Below are 19,623 nucleotides of genomic sequence, written 5' to 3'. Positions count from 1 at the left end.
ACTGTATTTCCATGTTTAGGACCTGGTTTGGGAAGGGATAAATTTTATCCTCCTCCTACTTTGAACTCTATACTCTTGTATTCATACTTTCTTCAGTAGCTGATTATATTCCTGTCATCAAGTCACTTACAATCAGTCATAAGACAACTACGGTGTAGTAGCCTCCTCTCCCCTACGTGCGTTACACGTAGCTGACTCTTACCTGCAGCAACCCGAAAAGGAGACGCACAGGAGTCCTGTGTGTTTCCTTTTCTATTTGAATTGATGTCACTCCTAATCCCAGTTCATAAAATTTGAATCCTGCCAGAGGAACTGTGGTTGCTCAAAACAGTTCACCATGATTTCACACGACCTCGGAAGCTGAGGTACACAGACGCCTACTGAATGCCTTTTTTTAAATGCTGTATTTCTATTACTGAAAAACCTATAGCAAAATGGAAAGTGTTCCCACAGTTGTAAGGTTAGGTTTGCTATACTCTCGGAACTCACCAGTCTATCAAATATATGTCTGGAGTAAGACTGTATGATTTGAAATGAAGAAACAGTTTGGGAAGATTTTCTTCAAAGAACACTTCAAAGGCTGCAAAGTACTTCAGCATCTGTAGAGATAGCAAAGCACCTCATAAGCAGTCACCAGAAGAAAGTTTAATTCTAAAATAACACAAACCCCACCAAGAATTGAGGATGTCAACATAGCACAACATGACTTGTTAGGGTAAGTACAACAATTAAGTGTTTCTAGAGGAAAAATCACAACAGTGAGACGTGTTCTATGGTATCCTCAGTTTTGTAACCACAGGATAAAGTTTTCTATTATTCAATAGGACAAGAGGAAGTCATCAATCAATCAACTATGCTTCAAGTCAAAAGAATGTTATAGTTCAAAACCCAGAAAACTCTGTGCATACCATGCTGTGATCCACACGGAAAAAGGCCAGCTGGCATGGCTTGTTTAGAAGGTTAGCAAAGGCAATGAAAGCATCTGCCTCTTCCAGATTGAGAATGAGCACAGCAGCAATGAAGGACATCCCTTGTACCTTCGAGTGGGAAAAGCATTGGGCAAATATAGGTAAGTTCAGTACATCTTTCATCTTTGGAAATGTAAATAGTTACAGTCTGCAATATATCAAATACCATTGCGTAACATTTCCAGATTAACAGAAACAATACGGGTACAGAACTTTTATGCATGCAGTCAATTTGATTTCAGCAAGACAGAGTGTTTCTTCAGATGCTTGATGGAAGTTCTGGGAGGTCTCATGATCACAAGTCCTGAGGACTTGGAATGCAAGGAAGTTAAAACCACACAGGCTGGATGCAGAGCTCATAAGAGACAAAAATTGGCCTTAAGTTCATTGTTAAGCTATGGGAAAAGCAGACACAGAGGAAAACCTCACATATGGGACAGTTTAGACCCAGACAGATACGCTGGAATTGAGACAAAATTCTGTTTCAGAACAGTCAAGACATATCTTTCCACTTGCAAACAGTATTTGTTCATACACATAAAATTACTATTAAGTGGTTAGCTACAACACATGTTTACATTTTTCCATGATTACTCTCAAGAACACTTTAGCCTACAATAAAATTGAAGAACATTATTCTTGCAGTTAACTGATGATCTGAATACTCATTAGTATAAGAAATACTGAATACTCAATATATTACAAAAAATTATTTTACCAATTTCAACTGCAATGATGATTATTCTGCTGGTTTTAGGCATTTATGGTATCCCATTAAAAAACGCCCTCAGTATTTAACCAACTAGGGGAAAAAGTACTGATATGCATCAAAACCAGTCCCACAGCTTTCCATTTTTGTGGGATAGATGGGCGTGGAAACAAGATTACATTAAATTTACTGCCATATTAACATTAAAAACGATTATGATCAGCAACATCCAGGCTAGATATGTTCCTAATGAAAAAGAGACGACCTATCCATGAAAAATTACTTATTTGCTTTTTAAAACTCCACCCTGGCAACAAGCAGTCTCAGAATCTGCAGAGTTTATAACCTCACTTAAAGAGTATGGGAGGGTCTCCAAAAATGAGGTCACAGATGACAGAATTCAGGGCTAAAAACATTTGAACATGAAAAACTAGATATTGACGCAGAGTCCCAAGCATGTCCGATTTAGAGAGGAAAACACACCCTGCGCCAAGCAATGCTTTGCTGCATGGATCAGACTTAAAACTGTTCAAGTTCTTTTTAGCCCAGAGGTGATCAGAGCTTGTGAAAGGTGTTCCTAGGTACCGCCAGGAATAAAGAAAGAAAAAAAAAAACAAAACCCAGGCATCTGTTTGTTATTTAACTGCTTCTGTAAGCTGACACCATTCAGAGGGATGTTTGGTTTAGTTGGTTGGTTTGCGGGTTCTTTGCAGGTTTTTTTATGGGCTTTTTTTTAACAAAAAAAAAAACCACAGTAATGTTTGGTGCAAACGGTCTTATCTTCACTGAGCTCAGATGGAGTGATTAATCTTTGCCATCAAGACACCAATAAGGAGTTTCTGGATTTTAGGATGTGCGGTAGTGAAGCAGAGAGTAACCCTATGGAAATGCCAGCCGGGGGAGCAACACTAGGACAGAACAGACTAAGAGTTCATGGGAAGCCTGCTAGCATTTTGGTTTTTTCTGTCGATACTGTGGGTCTGTCAGAACTGTAATGCCTCGTGAACAATCCATGTAAAAATTACCATGCAAGCCATATAGTATACTCACCCCTGACATTCAGTACGTTTTCAGCTAATTATCTCTAAGAATTACCATCATTGTAACTGCTATGAAATGAGCAAGTGCCAAAGTTGAGGTTTTTTTTAAGTGCTAGTAGCATAAAGTTTAGATAACCTACTTATTTAATACACTAATACAAGACATCTTAAGCTTATTTGCCATGTTATAAACATTTTACAGCAAATACTTACATATCCCACATCTGGTCTGTAACATGTATATGCTCCTAAAACACTGTGCAGGAGATCATGATAAGGACCACCCTAATACAAGGGGGGGGAGAGGAAAAAAGTTTTTTCAAAATCACATTATACTTATAGGAAGGTAACAAGCCAGTATTTTAAGATGCAAGTGAGCCAGTGAATTATTGGTGAATTATTGCTTTGTTCACATCTAGAACAGTACCAGTTTTTACCCTAAGCATTACCATGTATGCTTTTGAGATGCTAAAGGACAAGTAACAGACCAATAACCCGATGAAATAATTCAGTGGAAATCAGTACATAATGGAAAATGAGGATATCTGGTACACATCCAGGGTTGGTTTTCCCTTTTCAAAGGCAGTGGGTGTTTTAATTTTTAGTAACACAAGTTACTGTATTTCTATAGTGCATGCTATGTTATATACATGTGTATGCATATGTTATTTCTATATAAAAATCATAAAGCCTGAAAATGTCTACTAAAACACATCAAGATTTCTATAGAAGTAGACAGAATATTCTCATTTTTGTATGTAATTTCATAAACATTAGGAACCAAATGCAATATTTTCAGGAGAAAAAGTCTGACAGTCCATCATTAAGTGTCCCTACTTTATTCTCATTTAAAAAAAAAAAAATGAGATAACTATTTGCTGTTGTGTGTAGAAAAGAACTAATTTTACTTTTGTTTTATACAAACAACTTCTAAAAACTATTCTGTATTTGGCCAGCTATGTTTCTCTTCTTGTTTAACTGTTCAGAAGTTTAAAGTTGTCATAACTAAAGTTACAGAAATCCCACCTTCTGGAAAATATACAGGGATGGAAATGTGCGTGATATATCCAACTTAATTAGCTCCAGGCTGGCCTCACGATCCGCAACAGATGCACCCGCATCTGCAAGCAAAACCAACACTTAGTAAAATTGATAGTTAAATTCTACAGACTTCAGAATAAAACTGCCATAGGCACATAAAAACTTTTAGGACCTAAGTAAATGCTACCTACTTCATATTCTTGGAGTGCACTTCTACAGTGCTAAAACTGTCCATCGATACCTGGTATACGCCATCAACTCCAAAAAGTGAGGGAAACGATCAGTAATTACTACGTGTCTACTCACTCTTTTTCAAGTCATACACCTTTACACCATTCCAACTTAAAACCAACAGGTTACTTTTTACTTCTGTATAACACTATCCTGGCCCAGAGTGGCCCTGCATTCACTAGAATTTGAATTTTGCCCAGCCCAGTCGTCGAAACCGTGTTTTCTTTCTTATCTTCTATGGTGACTTCAGTTACTGAGTCTGTGCAAGAGCAGAGAGTGAGAGCAGTGCTCTTGATCTAAACGTGATCCAATGGGTTCTCACTTTTCAAATTTTCCATTCCTAATTGGCTCATTTGGTGGCTCATTTCTACAAGCAGCATTGAAATACTCTGTACGCTAGAAGAAAAAGATGAATTACATCATAATCACAAGAAGCTAGCACTTCCTCACGTGCCAAGTCAAGCATATTACTTTCGAAGTCATGCTTTTCTCATGTCTCACTCTTACTGAGAGTAACTAAAATATACAGATAAACTTCACTGAAGTTTCCAGAATTGACCACAGAGTTATGATCTGCAGAAGTTACATTACTCCCGAGCTCTCATTACACTCAGATTTTTTTTTTTTTTTTGCATCCTTAGGAGTGGCATTCCTCAAATGGCAGGAAAAAAGGCAGCATTCACTCAAGAACCTCCAGAGGAAATTCAGCTGGCCCTTGAGTTATCTCTATCCTGTCCTCCTCGACATAGGGACACGATGCAAATATTAGTGATAGCAAGGAGAAAAATACACATAGCACTTGGGGAGCAGGCTCTTTCAGAGGCCTTAAACCAGTCAAGAGCCATCTGGAAAGTGCAAGACTGCAGAATTTGATGACTAGGCTAAACTGAACCTGCTCTGCTGAAGCCTGGAAAGCGGCATTTTCTTCCAATCCCCCTAAAATTAAGATAGTTGTATTCAGGAATGAGTGGGCCTGCTGTAGGCTGTTAGGCGAATTTGGAAGGAAGGCGGCAATTATTACAGAGGAAGAATATACACAACCTAAAATAAGAAGGTCAAGAACTGCTGCTTAATCCCTCCTTTCTCTTTCAAAAGGAACAGGTATTATATTTGTTAATTTGGGGTCATTTCATTTGGAACAGTATCCATTTAGAGTACTCCCAAGGAAGATTATAGTCTATGGTATAGAGCATAAGAAACTCTGGATTTGTACAAGAAATTCAGTTCAACTCCAAAAGAGAAGTTGCTGGGGGTCTTTTGAACAGATCTGACAGATAACATCTTTGGATGAATGTCTTGTCTTCAAGACTCAAAAAGATACTTTTCGTGCTTTAATCTTTATCTGCCAAAATGAAGTGTTAAAAGATGTTTAAACAGGAAAAACCTTCAGGACTACGCAAATATGTTAAATGAGGCCAAAATAATTGATATTCCAGACTTTGCTACCAAAAATCAATAAAAGCACAGTGGGCTGGCTTGCTTTTCAACCAGGGATGAAAATCCCATTTTCCGTTATTACTACATTTCCCAGAACATCTGACACAATCAGATTGGACCCTTCCCCCTTTCATTCCCATCCAGAACTACTACCTTTCCAAAATAAACGGATTACCTAAGCCTTCCCCACACTCAGCCCACACCCCCACAACGAAAGAGCAAACAGAACTGCCACCCCACAAACCAAGGGGCATTGCAAACATGTTTTCCAAGGATAAGTATATTTACAGTCATGTACACACGCTGGTTTTTTATACAAGTTTCAGGTGAGTCACAGAGGTAGCCTGAAGACCATCCAAATAATTTACAGTCAAAGTAGCCAATTAGTCAGGACAGGCAACTGCAAGTGCAAACAAAAAAAGCACTTCTTGCATTACAATAGCATTTTCTTTCCCCAGAAAGAGACCAACTCAAAAAAATAGTTATTTCATAGCTGCTGGGACTGACAGTATTACTTAACACAGCATTTTAAGAAGTACTGTTAACAGTACAAGGAGTTAATGTTTATAACAAGGATATAGGCACCTTTGATGTGATTTTTAACAGGGAGAGTAGCCACAGGAGACAGCAATATCCCAGTGATAAAACTACAGTATACATGCAAGTGTGCTAACAGCCCCACTTGATAGATTAGGGAGAAAAGGCTATGTGGGCAACCAAGAAAAGCCAAGTGGGATCCTAAATGTGTAATATGTTATATATTCACCATTCAGTTCCACAATCAAAAAATAGATTTTTTTTTTTTCTTTCCCAAAATTGTGGAGAAGATGTAAGAACCATCTAAGCAGAGGTAAGCAACGGTGCATACTATAATTTAGCTTCTCATTTCTTTGTGTTTCTTATAAAATTTTCAGGAGAGCTCGGTCCTGCTATTTTAGGAATTCAGAGGAAAACACATTCATTTGAAAGTAAAATAGCACATGCAATATTTTAATGCATCTTTTGATATAGTAAATACTGTTAAGCCCCTCACTCACTGACTTGTTATAAGAGAGCAAACATTCAAGAAGGAAATGACTCAGAGCACTTAACAAGTATTCCCAATGCTGCAATTGCAGCTGAACTTGTGAGGCTTTCTGGGTTTGTAAAAGTGAATATAGGAGGCTGTCTGGCATTCAGGAGAGCTCACCTTCTATGTCATTCTCAGAACTTGTCTCACTGAAGCTTTTCCATCGTTCCTTAGCTCTTGATAAGAAGATTTCATAAAGTTCTGCAAGAAAACAAAAAAAAGGAGAAGGTAAGGAAGAAAAGCACCGATGTAAAACAAAAGCACACTAAGTATTCTTGGCTTTGGTTTTGTTGCTTGGTTTCATCTTAACCACCGGGGGCGGAGGGAGAATCTATTAGATAGTTACCACTAACCACTGGAGTGCCACTCTACACACTTTATAGCGTCCACCATATTATGCTTTCTTCTGTGGTGAAGATGCAAATTACAAGAGGGAAATCATATCTTAAATAATTCAGATTTTTATTTTTGTGAATGGGTTAGAACACTTCTAGTTCATCAAAATCATTAGTTATAAAATAAAGCAATTCCTCGTTCCACCCCCTTAAGAAAGTAGAGCTCTGAATTCTCAATTTTAAACATAGAAATACTGGGGGGAAGGGGCGGAACCTTAACTCTTATAAGACTAAAATATTTTTGTAAGCAGTTTTTTAACCCTGTTTCCATAATTTACCAGGCTATATCTAATTGTAAAAGAACACCTGTTCCTAAGGTTGTGAAATACAGTTCTTCAAAAAGCAAATATACCGATTTATACTTTTTTTTTTTCACAAAAGTTTAAATTTTTGTTTGAAAATAACCAACTTAATTTTGCATTAAAATGTAATCCATTAAGGCATACCAGGAGTGATATTTAATTCATTTCCCACAGCTAGACTCCAAACCTTCCCACGTACACTTGGGGGTAATCCCTGCCACCACAGGTCTCGAACTCTTCGGGTGGCACGCCTAGGACAGGGAAGCAGAAAAGAGAACACTATCACCAAAAAGGAAAGACATATTGCACATCTTGTTTTCTAAAATCATTGGGCAACTTACAAGCAAAACAACGTACTATTTCCCAAATCACTGTTCAAGGATCTCTGCTTAAGCTAAAGCCCCATTAAAAAAAACCCAAAACGTTAAGCTCCCAGAAAGCACATTTCATGGTGCTCTGTAATGACCTCTCACTATGTCACAGCAACAAAACCTGACTTTTTGACAAAACAGAATGGAAAATGAAAATAAGGTATGTGGTTCCTCTGTTTCCAGAGGAGAAACGACCCGGCCTTGCATCATTTACGCAACAGAACTTCACTTACATGCCTTCCCAGTTCGGTAGTATTTCATTGACCCAAATCACCATAGCACTAGCGATATTCTCTTCTTGCTTGAAACGCTCTCTCATTATTTTTTTCCTTTTGTGTGCTTCTTTAATTTCTGTTAGGTATAACATGGGAATAATTCTGTATTAGTGCACCCAAATAATTAGGTAAATAATTCAGCTATTATCTAAGTATTCAGATGTCTGAAAGAGGTCCAGGGTAAATTACAGTTGTGCATGATCTAGCTGGTACTACTACTGTTGATTGTAGGTGTATTTCTCCAGAATATTTTTTAGTTTAAGCTGTCTTTAAGTTATTCAAATACACAGTGATTTAGACAAGCACGTTTCTGGCTAGAAAACTCATAGCATTCTCTTCTGCAGTACACAGAATGACTGAAAAGCAAGCACATCAGCGCTGTTTTTCCTGTAATGAATTTCACACCATGTTCTACCTTAACCTTACTTATTGCTTAGCCTAATTAGCAGTAATTATAGCTATAATTATTATTCAAAAGTGCAATTCTATATCCATTTTAAAGTTATTCAAATTTTACTGAACCTTCCACCTAGAAGGATCATGTATTTTCTTTTCTGGAAAGAGGACCCAAAGATCTGAGACGAAGCCACAATGCTGAACGAGAGAAGAGTATTCTGCCTTCTGTTAAAAAAGGATTGTTTGTAGATCTCCTATTAAAAAGGCTAAAAGAAGGACAGAGCAGTGCTATCATGGCATCACTAAGACGCACTGTGAAACAGCAAGACATTCTATTTATGCCTGCGTTCGACACATCAATGGAGTAAACGTGCCATCCCTGGTGAACTGATACGGCTGACCGGCTTCGTTAAGTTTTTACTGAAGCTTTGTGTGTGTAGCAACAGTTAATTTAGTTAACACTAGGGCACACGTACTACACCACCACGAGAGAATAGTGAAATAAGTTGTCAGATGCCTTGGATTTCTTACTACATCTCTCAGAGTAAGCTGCCACAGATCCAGAGAGGCTTAATCAGTTCAGAAGCTTATACCTCTGACAACAGCCCAAGTAAAACATGCAGTGCAGATTCTTAAAATAGCTTATTCCCTGAATACTAGGCACGAGACTACAGAAGTCCGTTCAACAACTATTCATAGATTGACGCAGTACCAGACACTACAGATCTGTTTAATTTAAAAAACACATCTGGTGGGTGTAGGAAGGTTCACACAGGTACAGCTGGTTGGAAAAGCCCCAAAGTTTTCATCTGTCTTCAGACTGGAATTGATCTCAATTTCCTGAAAAAACAGATCTTTTAGTCAGCTTTGTTATACTTTGGCTCTCAGTGGCAACTGCAGCAACACAGCTTGAAAAAAAAAAAAAAAAAAAAAGAGTCTGAACACCCAGAAAGTTTCTAGCTGATCACATTATACAAAGAGTTTAAAAAAAAAGTTCCTACTTAAAAATTAAAGAAAAGATTAAACTGACTTCTGAACTAGTTATGTTCACCATGGTGGAATAAGATGACAATTTGGTAATTGAGTTCTGTTTTAAACTGCATGCGCATACGTACCAGAGAATAACCCAGATATTAAACAGGGTTGTTCTTTACCTACTAGCCTACAAGCCAGAAATTATTTTATTTTTGCTGCACAGTTAAACAGAATTACAGTGATTTTTGGCAGTTAACATACCTCGTTTCTTTGCCTCTGCCACCATCTCGTCATATTCTTGTCGGTGACGTAAAGCCTCCTCCACTGATTTGGCAGGAAGATTTCTGAAAACAAGTAGTGTATTGAATTCAATACACACAAATGACATTTTGAACCATTTCAAAACAGGTTTTAATTTGGCTTCTCTCTAAGGTGAGCTTCAGGGCTGTCACACTACCAGTGTTTCACTAACAGCAGTAGAGAACTACCAGACGCTACTGCTTCTGTTTATTAGTTCTCCTATAGGTTTTCCCAAATCAGGGTTTTTAGATTTGTTGAACATCTGGAATGATGCCAAATGAAGTTTCCATGAAGTGACAAAAGGGAAATACTGATATTCCATGTAGTAATTTATTCCAATGCATTTGTGCACATGCATATTTTAATCATTAATTATACCTGCATATTGATACTCCATTTGTTCATATGAAATCTGTGATGCATATTTTCAATAAAAGGTAAAGGTTTTTATTCAGTATAGTCACCCCTTTGAAACTCCCACAAAAGAAGATAAGTTTACCAAAGGAAGAAAGATGAGATCCCCATTTATGTCAGAGCTAAAGCTAAGGAAGCTTGCTGCAGTGCTACAAGTTCGCCAGCTTAAAATGTGTTTTTTGGCTGCGTAGTGATCTCCTTTTGACCAAGCACACTCATTCCAAAACAAATCAGAACACAATGTTTGGTCTCAGTCTCTTACCCAATCTCTAGTCTACTTTGGTTCAAAACAAAACAGAAGACAATTTTGTCATTTTAATATAAAAAAAAATTTCCATCTCCTCTTATGCAAGCAGAAAAGATTACTTTATTAATATTTCCAATGAAAGTGAGAGCAGAATATATTTCAAGGATGAGATTGTGGCAACACATTACACACTTGGGATGGCACTCCCATTTGAAACAAGTGGAAGTTTCATTTGTAAGAACAAGCTCATGTTGACTGTGAATTGTTATATTTTGAAAGTACAGAAAAGCATCAGCAAAGCAGTTACTGCCTATCATCCTCTCCACCATACAGTAAAAGAAATAATGCATTTACAGAAAAAATAATGACATCAATCCGTACCTCCATTCAGAATATTTCTGTCTTAACCCTGAATCAGCTTATATAGCACTAGAGGGAATATCAAAGGAAACACTATACTCTATTTTCCATTTCCTAATGGGAACTGATTAGAGCAAACATTTAACAGCGCCATCACGAGCGTTTTCACGGTGCAATTTGAAAGCTTTGCTCCATTTGCTTTTATCACAGCATGTGTTCTTAGTTAGCAGGTCCTCCTCTTTCCTTCAAATTGCTGAAGACTGCAGCTGAAAATACTGACCAAATTATTGCCTATTTTCCATTGCTATTCCTATTTGTACTTAACGCAGTTTTTGTTGCATCTTGATCTGCTCTTTCTTGGCCTTCAACTGTTTTAAGAAGCCACAAAAACAAAACTAGAACAAGGGCAAGGAACGGTATCAGTGAACACTATCATCGTGGTACCAACAAAGCATTTAACTGTAGATGCCAGACACAAAACGAGCATTCAGCATTTGTGACAGGAGGGTATTTCTTGCGTTTCAAAGGCATTTCTTCCCAACCCTGCTGTTACCTACCCGATACTTTTTTTTCTTTTTTAAAAGACCTTTCTGGTAAGTTTAATCTAGGCTTGCTGAAGTAACAACCACCACTGTTAAGTCTTCCCAACTGGTCTAGGATAATTAAGTTTCCAGAACAGGGGAAGGAGAAGGGGGTGCGCACTGAGATGGCAGGGAAGAAATCCATAAAAGTCTTCATGAATTTTTATGATTAAGGGTGCCCACAACACTGCCACAGGCAGCTGCGATACACAGTAGATAACAGACTGGTGGCCCCATTACAGTGAGAAAGAATTCCTCATACATACTATAATATATTTAAAGGTTCTTCTGGAGGTATTTGTTAGGCTGTTACCTGGGCTGGAATAATCCAATGATACAGTCGTGTAAGACTTGCTAAGTTTAGCTCATCAGAAGCATATTAACAAATTCGGTCATCATCGGTTCCACAGCAGAATCATACTTACGCTGGTCGATCCTCCAGAATCAAAGCAGTAGTTGAAAGTGGTTCAAATTCAATATTTTTACGTCTTGCTGATGGGGGTGGAGGTTTATACATTCTTCCTGTCCGTGCTTCATATTCCTAAACAACATCATTGATAAAAATTAAATTACAACTTTCAGCCTCACTTCTAATATTACTTGTATAACACTTAAATAGTATTAAAATATATAATATTAAATAATTTACAACAGCAAGGAGCTAACATTACAAGTTGAAGTTGTTTATAGCAAGACAGCGCAGCTTTCCAGAACTGCTAAATAAAGATGAATGAGAAAGCAGTTTCTTGTATCAACTTAATCTTTGATCTATTCTAGGGCAATATTACTACTGAGCATCCAAGGATCAGTTACAGTTAGGAAATCTGCATAATCTTTCCAAACTAATTAGTGCGCAAGTATATTTAAGTAATCTGTGAAGTTGACAAAAAAAACAACAAAAGCAACTAACCAAGAACACGTGTGCCTTCCCATTCCTTCCCTTTTGATTCTCGCCACCCCTCATGCTGCTGAAGCCTTCAGCAAAGCCAAACCCACATTATCCAGAACTACCTACACTATACTCAGTGACAATATAACAATATTTATCATTACAAATCTGTTTCACAGCATTTCTTTCTCAGAGGTTAAAACATGCATTCTACTTACAAAGAAATATTTCAGAGCCTTTAATACACAGAAGATTCTGAGGAAGAAAGAATCCCATTCCTTTTTCCACAGAGCAACTCAACAAAACAGAAATATGAAACAATCTTTAGGAAAAAGGCTAGACAGAGCCAGTTGAAAACCTCAAATCTCACGTTCCCTGATTTTTAGCTTCTGTAAATAAAAATTTACTGCCAAGTTACTGGGAAACCCATACTTATGATCTAGCAATCCTTAAAAGGTTATCTGTGAAAAGACTTTCAACTTATTCCCAAACCAAGTTAGCTTGTGGATTCACTCTCTCCTTAGGCATGAAGGCTAAATACTAGCTTCTCTGCAAGTCTTCCACATGCTGGAATTCAAACATAGAATACTAAGAGCAGAAAAATCATCCTTTTAAGAGAAAAAATTCAAGGTACTTTAGTAACGTACTTCCATAGATCACACAGCTCTATTCTTAAGCACAGTAAAGTGAGCTCTAACTTGTACATGCATTTTTTTTAAATCTGGTATTCCCAAGTGGTTTCCCGTCCAAGTACCAGCCTGGCCCAATCTGTTAGTTTAAGAGATCAGGTGTGCTCACAGGGGTAAGACCATATACATTAGTTTGCAGATCTGAGGAGTTATCTGGACTTCCTACCCTTTTCTTTTTCTCGTTTGTGGGAGTCAGAACAACAGTTGATCAGAAAAGGTGCTTGCACCTCCACAAAACAAGCCAAAGAGTGGTTTTGAAACATTCTCAGTATCTTTTGAAGTGGTTTTCACACACACCCCCACTCAAGTCTTCAGCTCTCCTTCCAGCTATCCATCCTTTAATCAGTGCATCATGCTCCACCCTGCTGCAGTGTACCAAATAATTTGTTAGCGCCCTGGAAAGACAAGCACAAATCTATTGCAACCAGCCTACTATTTCAACTAGAGGAGAAGCTCTGTTGTTTTTCTGTCTTCAAGAAAAGCTCAAATACAGACCTTGTAAAGAAAGAGACTGAGCAATTGTTTGCTATCACCATTTATAAATACATTCACACTAAAACCCTAATGCTTGGTAAACACAATGACTTAAAACTGTTCTTAAATATAACTTAATTCTAAATATTTGTAAGTCTCCGGCCAAGAGCAGTGGTTATACAGATTTCCTAGAACATATTCCTCTCCTGAAGGGTAACTCCCCAAGACGATTTTTGATTGCAAATACTATATATTCAACATCATTTGGCACATTCAAACAAGTATCCTGAACATACAGACATACAGGGTTGGTACAGTTCTCTTGTAATTCACACAGGGAACAAAAAAAAAATCAGAAAACCAACATCTGCTCTATGAATGAATATAGATATTCTTAAGCCTAAAATTATTTCAGTACTTCACCTAAAACTATAGGGACATAATAGGTACTCCTGCCATGCTCTAACCCTAGGCTACCCCAGCATATTCTTAAGTTAGGAACACATCCTGTGATAGCACCCGGAGGTCAGCGTCTGGGCTGCAGTACAGTAGCAATGCCATCCCTCATTCTTGGTAGAAGTTTGATTTACTTTCACACTTTCTAGTACTTTATAACAGGAGCCACAAAATCAAGTTCATATAGCGGTCAGAGATGAGGAAGCTCTAACAGTACCAACCTGTTCACAACATTCCTACATACCTTATTTGTATGCAAGTTAAATAAAAAAAAGGCATTGCAAGATGGACATTAGAAATGAAGCCACTCTCACCCTTTTATTACAAGCAACAGACTTGACTGGTACTACTGCTTCTGGCTATCATAAACACAGAGAACTGATACACTATTTCCAGAGCAAAGGGAAAAGTCAAGTCTTCAACAGGGATTTCCACAAAAGGCACAACTCATCATCCAGCTGTGTTTTTGGGAGTAAGTACACTTTACGAACAGTTGGCTTTTGTAAGAAAAGAACACATGCACAGAGAGGATAACTGTAAGTATTACCAGAAAGAGTCAAAAATGGAGACCAAAATATCTTCAAGCTTTAACTGTCATGGCTGCACATACCCCGAGATGAAATATACTCCAAAGTATCAGAACTTCCTGATGGAAGATGCTTCTTCCTGAAGAAGCCTGTGCTCTAGGAAACTTATTTGACAATTAGATCCTAGAGCCATCAGACATGCATGGAACACAGTAGCTTGTGCAACTAAAACAGCCGTTTTTTTCTAGAATAATTTGTATGACTAGATGTAAAGAATCCAATAGCCTTAACCATGCATTTGGTGAAGAATCTAAAATTCTTGGCACAGGATAAAAAGCTTGAGCTGACAGAATTTCACTTCAACAGAAGATGTGAGCTAATACTCCTAAACAACAAGGTAAAAAACGCAATTTAAAGTCAAATGTCTTGTCAAATGCCTAACATGCAGGGCATATGCCAGGGGATAGAAGAGTTGACAACTAAGACTCAAGACTACGTAAGATCTATTTATGCAAATTAAAAAAAATTCTGGAAGTGCCACGTGTATGGTTTCAGTAGTTTAGGGAATGTTAAAAATTCTTTATTGCAGCATATCTGACAGTTATTAAAAGACACAGAACATTTCACAATCCCAAAATAGATAAAGAAAAATGAATCTCAGCTTTAACAGAAAGAATAGTTGTTTCCTTATTAAGGCTGGAACTGCATCCTCTCACCAACTGCCAATTATAAACCTGTTAACAGGCTAGAAGCATGCTTTTCCTGAAAAACATTGTGACAATGTATTTAAGAGTACTTTGATATGTGGAGGGACTTGTATTTCTGGTATTTATTCCTAAAAAAAAAAAACGGATGGATAAGCCTATTAACCTACAGACAGGTCACACAAAAGGGGCTCGAAAAAAAGACTTTTGTATATAAACTACCTTTGTACTTAAAAAAAATATCCAAAATTATAACTTCTTTACAAAAAAAACCAAACCACCCAACACCACCACCCCTGGTGTTTTAAACAAACAAAAAGAACCCTGCACAGGTCTTTATTGCCTGCACCTTTTTGATATCTACATGGAAAACATAAAACTGAAGTTTCTTTCATCCTTCCTCAGAAGAGCCATATAGGGCAGCTAGACCCTTCAGAGGTATTTTGGAGATCTCTAAACAGTACAGGATTGCACTGTGTAACATCCGCAGCGTTGCCCATAGCTGATTCTTCCAGCATCTCAGCACACTAACTTGCAGAAAGGAAAACCAGCTGCATCGCGGCATTCCAAAAGCATTAGTTGACCCTAAGTAGGGTATACTTGTGGGGATAAAGTATTTGGCTAAGTGTGCGCATAATGATTCAATTTTAGACAACAAACTTGCATCTACAGTGCTCAAACTATAGAGCTTTAAATGGATAAATATTGACCATGAAATTTAACATGCATCTTGCTAAGTTTTGATCTATCTAGGATCCAACAACAAAAGCTGAAGTCCTGGTAATGAGTTGTAATCCAAGGCTTTTATAAGGCCTGTGAAAGTCCTCACAGTCCTGAAAGTACCAATTATACAGATTAAGCACCACAGAGCCAATGATGTTTTATATACGCTGGAGGAAAAAGTGACCCGATAGTGCAAGTTAACTCAGTGTTGCCTATCTTAAGGATTGCCTCTATTTAAAGTAGATGTCAAGGCCTACTAATACTCCATTTAAACAAAGCATGCACCCTGTGTATTACAGCTTCTTTTAACATGCTTTATTCCACCATAATTCTAAATCTGATACTGAAACCAGTTTTATTCAATCATCCATGACTTCTGTTGAGGAAACAACAGGGATTGCCATATATTCTGCAATTGGTTTTAAACCTCTCCCCCCTCTACACACATGTGACTGTGGAACAGATGTGCCTCTAAAAACATCTATATGATTATTTTCAATGTTGTACAGCTAACTAGAAATAGCACCAGGAAGATGATTTCCCTTCATTTCAAGCAGGGTTGATAATCCAAAAATGGAAGCACTAATAGAATCGCTTAGGAGGGCACCCACCTACATCACTTTAATAAAACTAATAGCAAATCTACGTAAGAAGAATTTCTGCTAAAGCGTAAGTATTCCCTCCTATGTCATCATGTATCTTGCTGTGTCCTGTCCCCCATCCCCACCCCCACCCCAGGTTAAATGTTAAAATTGCTGAGCTAGAACTGGTTACAAGTTGATTAAAAACAAAGAAGTGCTTATAGCAAGAGTAGATGTCACTGAAAAATTCTGTGAGTCATAAACTAGACATTTCCCCAGAATTAAGGTGTTCAGGTGCTATCAGGACAGGCAGAACAGTACGTTCCTTCCTAATTTACAGGCAATATAGGAAAAACCTATATCAAAGAGGGGAAAACACTAATCTTCACATAGTACAAGGAAACACCCAAACAAACACTGAAGAGTTTCTAGGTCAACCTTCCAAAGCAATGCCATCCATCTTTAATCATTCATTTGTTTTTTCCTCAATTGGATATTTAACACGTGGCATCAAGTTTCATCTTTTGTTGTTTACAGAAAAGCATGAAGTAAGCCAGGGGCTTCTGGGCCCACTGAAGAAGAGCTGAGAGTGGCTGGACCACATAACATGAACGGCAGCCATCACATATCAACTGGCAGTTATGTTATTGCTCTATTTCACAAAGCCGGAGTAACAGATCCACAGAACTAAAAAGCTAATTTCTACTATTCCTGTTTAACACAGGGTGTGGGATTACATAAAGTTTTCAGAGTAACAGGCGTGTGTGTGCATTGGACCGATTTCAGAAGGATACCAGTCACAGAAGACATAACAGCATATAACAAAAGTTTCAATGGCTACATTTTTCTAGGTTTCCAATTTCATATTGGAAATGGTGATTAAAAGCATCTGGAGTTCTGAAGTGCCACTGTTAAAAGCCTGGGTGATGGGGAAAAAAAGGCTCTAGGATATCAATTTTCAAAGCTAATGCAAGGCACTCAAAAATATTACAAATTATTCCTTTTAACAATTTTTACCATTAAGCAAGGAGGCACAGCAAACACAGAAAGTAGATTAGTGTCAAGCTCTAGCATTACCTATTTCCTGCTATTCAAGTACATGCAATATAAACAATAATAAACAATAATATTCTATTACTTTAAGTTGTTAGTGAGATTCATCTGTGAATTTTCTTTGTTTTACTAATGGTATCTAATGAGTTGATGGTTAGTGCCATAAAGTATTCATGCTACTGTGGAAATGTGATGTTTTTTCTATTTTAATGAGTGCTACATAGTCCCATGCATGGCATTGAATACAACTACAAAGAACATATATTAAATTTCATACCCCTGCGTTTAATAGACTGAGAGCAGATAGTGACGCAAGACTGCCAGAACTGTCATCCTAATGAGAAAAACAGAAGGAAAGCCTTAGTGAATAAATGAAGGAAAAGACCGTTACAATACAGCAACATGCAAGCCAAAAATTTAAGTTCACATGTAGAGCATTTATACTCTATGTTTGAAGAAACATAGATGTGGCTGTTCCTCCTCCTTCTCCAGCCCTCAAGATATACAAAACCACCAAGAGTTCCCACTTGTGCAAGATGTGTATAGTCATCTATTGGGCTATTCTTCTGTTTTAATTTAAGTTTTATATTTTCTACAATCGGCACCTTTGCCTGAAGGGAGATCTTCTCCCACGGCACCTCCCAGGTGCCTGACAAAAGGTGTTCCCTGATACACTGTCTTTCCCTAGTCCACCTCACCCATAAGAGTTACACTTTTTTTTTTTTTAACCACTAGCCTTGGAAAATACACTGTTAAAAGGGCAAGAACAAAACATTGTCTATAGGCTGACAGAAGAAACAGTAACTTTGCTCTGAAAATGAATCTTGAAGACCTTGCCTTCATTCAGGTCATGTTAGATTGAATCTCACACCCAACTAGACTTCACCTATAAGCTACTTAGCTTCAAAGCTTAAAATGAATACTCAAGAATAGTACTTGCACTGTCGAGAAAGGGAAAAGAAACATAGCTGGACTTGGATAAGCATTTGCGAAGAAACAAAATACGAGGGTAACTTTGGGACAGAACTTCCACAGTAAGGGTTTCAGGTTTTCTATTTAAAATGAGAGGGTAGAAAATGCCATTAAATAGCACAGTGACTTAAGTCTCCCACCTTCCCCCCTCGCCATGTTAAAATTAGTATTAGTAATAATAATAAAAATAATTAGTATTTCTAAATTGAAAGCTCAAAAGTGAACTACACCTCAACCTCACTGGAGAGCTGATGAGGACTATGACACATTTTTAAGGCTTTGAGAAACAGTCGCTTAAGTTAAAAGTGAGATTCTAAGCAGCAATATGACCCCTCGTACCACACTGCAGCGAGGCAACCAGGCAAAAGCACACCTGACTACAGGAGACCCTGTACAACCACAGCTCTGCTGGTTTCCCTTCAAAAGTCAAAGCTGGATTTCTAATGGAACAGCCATCGTTAAAGACAGTGGCAGGGGGCGGGGGGCTGGGGGAGACAGCGCCATGGCTTTTAAACATTGGATTACAGCAGCTGGAAGGAGGAAAATAAGCTTTTTATCATGCCTTCAACATTATTTCTGAACGTATCTGCAGCGTTCTTGTACCATGCATACCCCAGACTGATAAAAAGCATTTTAAAGGCTTCCTTCTCCCTTGCCATATTATTTTCAACTTTTCAGTATTGCAGTACCATGCCAGCCTCAGAAGGATAAGGCTTATATTCAAAACAAACCCACACTTTAAAAAAGTCCATGAAAGGCAACATCTTTACCACCTGAATCTTTCTGCTAAATCCTACCCTTTTGGAATTTGATACAGCTGCCTAGATGATGGTTTTGCTGTTGCAGCACCTCAAGCGTACCAGCTTAAGCCTGCTTAGCCTGCAAAAGCTTGCTTCTCAAGAGAAGAAAAAACTATTATTTTTATCTGTCTCATCCTTTGCTAAAGAAATTCAAAGGCCCAACCAACAGAGGAGGAGGCAATACCACCAAAATGCGATCCAGAAGACAAAAAAAAAATCTAGCGTCCCACCAAATCAAAGTAAAAGAAATCATTTTTGTTACCTAAAAATTGTTTCTATAGTCTTTGTTTCCCCAAAACCCAGCAACTTCTAAGGACAGAAATGAAAATATGTGCAATGCTTATGCTTTCTTTTTCAAGCTTTAGGAAGAGAAAGTTTCCTTCAATACTCTTCGTAGCTGACCTTGAAGATTTAAAAAAAAAAAAAAACAACCAGCAATCAGAAGAATTCACATCAGCGGAGTCAACACCTCTGCGGTATCTTCAAACATAAGTCCCATGCTCACTGCAGAGCAGTCCCGTGAAGATACACGTTTGTGCCGCTGACGCAGCACTGACATCATGAGAAGTTCTCCTTGACAGGTTTTCCTTGTCAAAGGAGCTGGGTACGCCCTGGTACTAGGAGCCGAACTGCATTTTCTCCTT

At 37.9% G+C, this 19,623-nt stretch overlaps 1 protein-coding gene across 5 annotated transcripts in view; it reads right to left on the bottom strand.

Annotated features, from left to right (window-relative positions):
• Nucleotides 1-19,623, bottom strand: part of TBC1D12 (TBC1 domain family member 12) — a 46,417-nt gene that overhangs the window by 3,431 nt on the left and 23,363 nt on the right. For 2 of the 5 annotated variants that reach the window (XM_075107311.1, XM_075107307.1), the window contains exons 3-12: nucleotides 17,485-17,541; nucleotides 11,537-11,652; nucleotides 9,471-9,553; nucleotides 7,797-7,914; nucleotides 7,337-7,443; nucleotides 6,616-6,696; nucleotides 3,744-3,838; nucleotides 2,931-3,002; nucleotides 909-1,037; nucleotides 490-599 (exon numbers count right to left, since the gene is read on the bottom strand). In XM_075107311.1, the coding sequence (XP_074963412.1) occupies nucleotides 490-599; nucleotides 909-1,037; nucleotides 2,931-3,002; nucleotides 3,744-3,838; nucleotides 6,616-6,696; nucleotides 7,337-7,443; nucleotides 7,797-7,914; nucleotides 9,471-9,553; nucleotides 11,537-11,652; nucleotides 17,485-17,541 (968 nt within the window). The remainder of the gene's footprint in view (nucleotides 1-489; nucleotides 600-908; nucleotides 1,038-2,930; nucleotides 3,003-3,743; nucleotides 3,839-6,615; nucleotides 6,697-7,336; nucleotides 7,444-7,796; nucleotides 7,915-9,470; nucleotides 9,554-11,536; nucleotides 11,653-17,484; nucleotides 17,542-19,623) is intronic. The other 3 variants (XM_075107309.1, XM_075107308.1, XM_075107310.1) reach the window with 3 other exon arrangements.

The sequence above is a fragment of the Phalacrocorax aristotelis genome, chromosome 12 (genome assembly GCF_949628215.1).
Source record: "Phalacrocorax aristotelis chromosome 12, bGulAri2.1, whole genome shotgun sequence".
NCBI lineage: Eukaryota > Metazoa > Chordata > Aves > Suliformes > Phalacrocoracidae > Phalacrocorax > Phalacrocorax aristotelis.
This window is presented reverse-complemented; position numbering and strand designations above follow the sequence as displayed.